Source organism: Triticum dicoccoides, chromosome 5A (assembly GCF_002162155.2).
Source record: "Triticum dicoccoides isolate Atlit2015 ecotype Zavitan chromosome 5A, WEW_v2.0, whole genome shotgun sequence".
NCBI lineage: Eukaryota > Viridiplantae > Streptophyta > Magnoliopsida > Poales > Poaceae > Triticum > Triticum dicoccoides.
In genome coordinates, this window is record NC_041388.1 from 616,176,604 (window position 1) to 616,180,955 (window position 4,352).

Below are 4,352 nucleotides of genomic sequence, written 5' to 3' on the forward strand. Positions count from 1 at the left end.
AAGTCATGCATGTACTCACAAGTTACTTCTTTGCATTAATCCATCCGTGCATACCATGCCACCTAATCAAGCTAGGCATGCATTTTAGTAATGGGTTAAAAAAATTGCATTGAATTTTGTGTGGTCATGAAAGGTATATGTGGTGGACGCTGGAAGAAAAATATATAGTTAATGCTTGGCATTGAGTTTGGTTCAATTCAAAAGTTTTTATCTTTTTATACATAATGTTGTCACATAATTTGCAGGTTTTATTGTTTTCAAATGTAAATCGAGAACACTATTACATTTGTTTTCCATTAGTTTTAGTTGTTTTAAGCACTGCTTTATGTAACATGGTTCCGGCACAATGTGTAGGGCATCATCTAGTATACGCAAATAGGAATGCCGGCGATTTTAGTTCTTCAAATACACACAATGTACGTGTCCAATGTCTTGCATAGTGCAATACACACGATCCGGTGCATATTTCCAAAGAACGATGCAGTACTGTAGCCATTAGAGTGGTGTAATGTTGTAGCTTGTAGGTGTGCAATTAATGTACACATTCATTTGGATCTGGTGTCATATCTTCAAGATATATACAATTAAGGTGATGTTGTAGTTTATAGATTTGTCGATAAATGTACACATTCATTTTTTGAAGAAAACAATATCTTCAAGATATATACAACCGATGTATGCATAACATGTAGATGTGGAATTAATGAACACATTTAGTGTTCAATGTTATTGCATATCTTCGAGATATACACAATCGATGTATGTATAGTGTGTACATATAGAATTCATGCACACATTCATTATTTAATGCAATGTCCTGTCTTCAAGATATACAAGTAATGTATGGTGTAGCCTCTGGATGTGCAATTAATGTACACATTAATATTTTGATACGGTACTATAGCTTCAAGATATACACCTAATGTACCTATCATATCTCAAACAAGGCTATATAAACCAAACCATAGCTAACAAAATCATGTATCCCACACATTCACAAAGAAGCCACACAAATCCTATATTGCACCATTCTAACAACAAAGGGAAAAGAAGGCGGTGTAGCATAGTAATAGCCATGGCGAAACTCATGTGCTTATGTTTCATCATCCTCGCCATTGCGGTGGCCGTGTCGGCGGATGAATGCGAGGGTGACCGACAGGACATGATCAAGGAGTGCAGCCAGTATACGAAATGGCCAGCAGAGCCAAAGCTAGACCCATCGAAGGCGTGTTGTGCTGTGTGGCAGAAGGCGAACATCCCATGCCTTTGTGCCGGTCTCACCAAGGAGAAAGAAAAGATATGGTGTATGGAGAAGGTCGGCTATGTTGCCAATTTCTGCAAGAAGCCATTCCCACGTGGCTACAAGTGCGGAAGTAAGTGAAATATATTAAGGGAGTTACAATGATGGGCATTGCTTGCATGCAGTTTTGATATCAAATTTTCTTCTAATTCACACGGTTTTGTTATTAGTTAACCAATTTATATGCATGTTGTGCTCTTCTGATCACATGTTTGGTCAAACTGATTGATGCAGGTTACACTTTCCCACCTCTGGCGTAGTGATGCTATTTTAGTCGTGGGAGGAGAACCATTGGTTTTTACTTTCATGTGGCTGGCGGCCTCACAACAACTTCTCTTTCAGATCTGTAATTGATGAGGTTGTGCTTAGGATAGTTTATGTTAAGCGCCATGTATGAGACAAATAATGAATAAAGTCTTCTCCTCAAATTTTCTAAATTGTGTTTGTTCATATATCATTCGTTTGGTTCTATTTATGGCTCATGGCTAGTGAAGGGATCAAGGATATTAGAAGAAATCGGTGTTGTTAAAGCAACAATGTTCATATGCTTCTTACCTCCAAAGTTGATGGGTGTAGTTATGGCTGAACTCAACCAATTTCTAGCCTTTGTAACCTGAATTCCTAGCTGATTCAAAACTCCATATACAAATTAATTTGCTAAAGGTAGTGAAGAGACAGAGGGGGAAGGGAAGAGAAAGATAAGTGGCATATTCAGTTAGTTGTATTAATCCGCCAACAAATCCGATATAGTTCGATTGTGCCATATCACTTTGATTTTGTGATGCATGCAATTTACGTGTTGTCCATTATATACACTACCAGATTTTAAACTATCATATATCTTATATTTTTAATGAGTTGGTGAAATTTTAATATATTTTGAAAAAGGATACAACCATCACAAAATTTTCTAATAGTAATAGTTTGGTCACCTCATTGGAGCGCGACTTAATCCTATTTTGAGATCACAATGGCAGAACTAACTCGACTAGCGACTAGGCCTAGCCTTGAGACTCTCATTCTCCCGACGAGTGAACTATTTTGACTAGCAGATAGGACCACTTAAGGTTCCTTTTAGCTCTTTTTTTACTTGGACTTTCATTGGCTTGGACTTGTTGATGTCCATGTAGACCCATGTAAGACTAGGTGGGATCCTCGGGTAGGACTTCTCTATGATGTGTATAGCATAGATTTGGAAAACAAGGATCTAGTCCTTGTCCAAAAGGTATGCGTCGTTCTTGGGCATTGATGGTGTTACGTCACAGGGGTACCTCACCATGTCAGTTGTCGGCCTGAGGACCCCTAGGTTGGTTCTGCTTGGACTACTATGTCTGCTCATGGTGCTCTACAAAGAAGATTCAAGGAGCCTTGTCGTTCAAGACAAGGAATTCATATTCGTGGAGGACTTCCCTCCACCAACGTAGCCAACTAGGACTTTTGTAATCCTAAGGGCAATTCAAGATCGGAGTGGTTCGTCTGACTTTGGAAACAGTCTCGTCATAGGAGGTCGGCGACGAACAACTGCTGTTAAGGGTGTCATAGAACCATTTTCAACCTCAGAGAACCAAAGATGATGTGCAGGTTGGCACTATTGTAGGTGCAACCAATCTTCAAGGCCAGTTCATGGGCTACTAACAATGTTGCAGCCCAAGGGTATCTCACCATGTTGATCGGTTGCCGTCCTAGGAACCCCTAGGTCGGTTCTGCCCTTGGCCACTATGTTGGCCCATGGCGCTCTACAAAGAAGAATCGATGAGCCTTGTCGTTCAAGACAAGGAATCCGTATCCGCCGAAGACTCCCCTACACTGACGTAGCCGACTATGAATCTTGCAATGCCAGGGGGTCATATCTTATATAAGCCAGGGTTGTTGGAAATATGCCCTAGAGGCAATAATAAATTAGTTATTATAATATTTCCTTGTTCATGATAAATATGTATTATTCATGCTAGAATTGTATTGGCCAGAAACTTAAATAAATGTATGAATACATAAACAACACAGTGTCCCTAGTGAGCCTCTACTATACTAGCTCATAGATCAAAGTTGGTTAAGGTTTCCTAACCATAGACATGAGTTGTCATTTGATAACAGGGTCACGTAATTAGGAGAATGATGTGATAAACAGACCCAACCGTAAGCTTGGCATTAGATCGTATCACTTAGTTATTTGCTACAGTTTTCTCCCTGTCAAGTATATGTTCCTTAGACCATGAGATCATGTCGGTCCCTAATACCGGAGGAATACCTTGTGTGCTATCAAACACACTTTGTAACTAGGTGATGCTGGTATTCTAAGTGACCCGGGCCTCCATGCATCAAATCTAACTGATATGTGCCCATTGTGGTGGGACCGCCCCGGCGCTGTCGTAACCTTGTCACAGTGATGCTGGTAGTTAAACAAAGCAAAGAAATCCTCCTGGAAGTGAGAAACAACCTTGACACCACTGACACCAAATTACACGCAGATGGCTTCTTGGATCTCGGCGGGGCTCACCGAGGGCATGTTTCCCCCAAGCTAGAGGAAGGCACCCAGGGACGCCATGCATGCTGCATTTGCCTCCATCTCTGGCAAGGAAACGATCACCATGTTCCCCTCTTCAGGACGTAGCGACGGGTCTCCCACCCGAATGTCACGTCGTGGCATGGCGCATAGCACAGGTCCAGCAGGGGGCGTAGCAGGTCGATGAAGCGCGTTCCCAGCAGCAGTCACCGAAGCCGATGGAGAGGACAAAGGGGAGGGGGAGTGTTAGTGCAGCCCCTCGCCCTGTGTCCAAACTGCCAGCGCCTTCATGTGAAGGGGTTGTCACAATCTGCTTTGCAATGGCCAATGAAGAGGCATCAGTGGCACTCACGCTCCCTTAGCTTGATGAAATTCTTCTAACCCTAGGGAGGAGAGTATGGTGCTCGCACCAAATGCCACTCCTCCGCCGCAGTAATTCCTCTTGACCCGTCCCTGGTCAGCACAGGGCTCGAGGGACGCCGCTCCGCACGCATCGCCAAGGACTTGAATGAAGCAGCAGGAGCGGGTTTGATGTCGGGTCAATGGGCG

At 42.6% G+C, this 4,352-nt stretch overlaps 1 protein-coding gene across 1 annotated transcript; it reads left to right on the plus strand.

The window, feature by feature from the left end:
• Positions 1–989: 989 nt before the first annotated feature.
• On the plus strand, positions 990–1,750 carry LOC119298109. Its single transcript, XM_037575626.1, has 2 exons — positions 990–1,373; positions 1,535–1,750. Exons 1-2 carry the CDS (start codon positions 1,076–1,078, stop codon positions 1,558–1,560), a joined length of 324 nt encoding a protein of 107 aa, XP_037431523.1. The 5' UTR covers positions 990–1,075; the 3' UTR covers positions 1,561–1,750.
• The last annotated feature ends 2,602 nt before the right edge of the window (positions 1,751–4,352 follow it).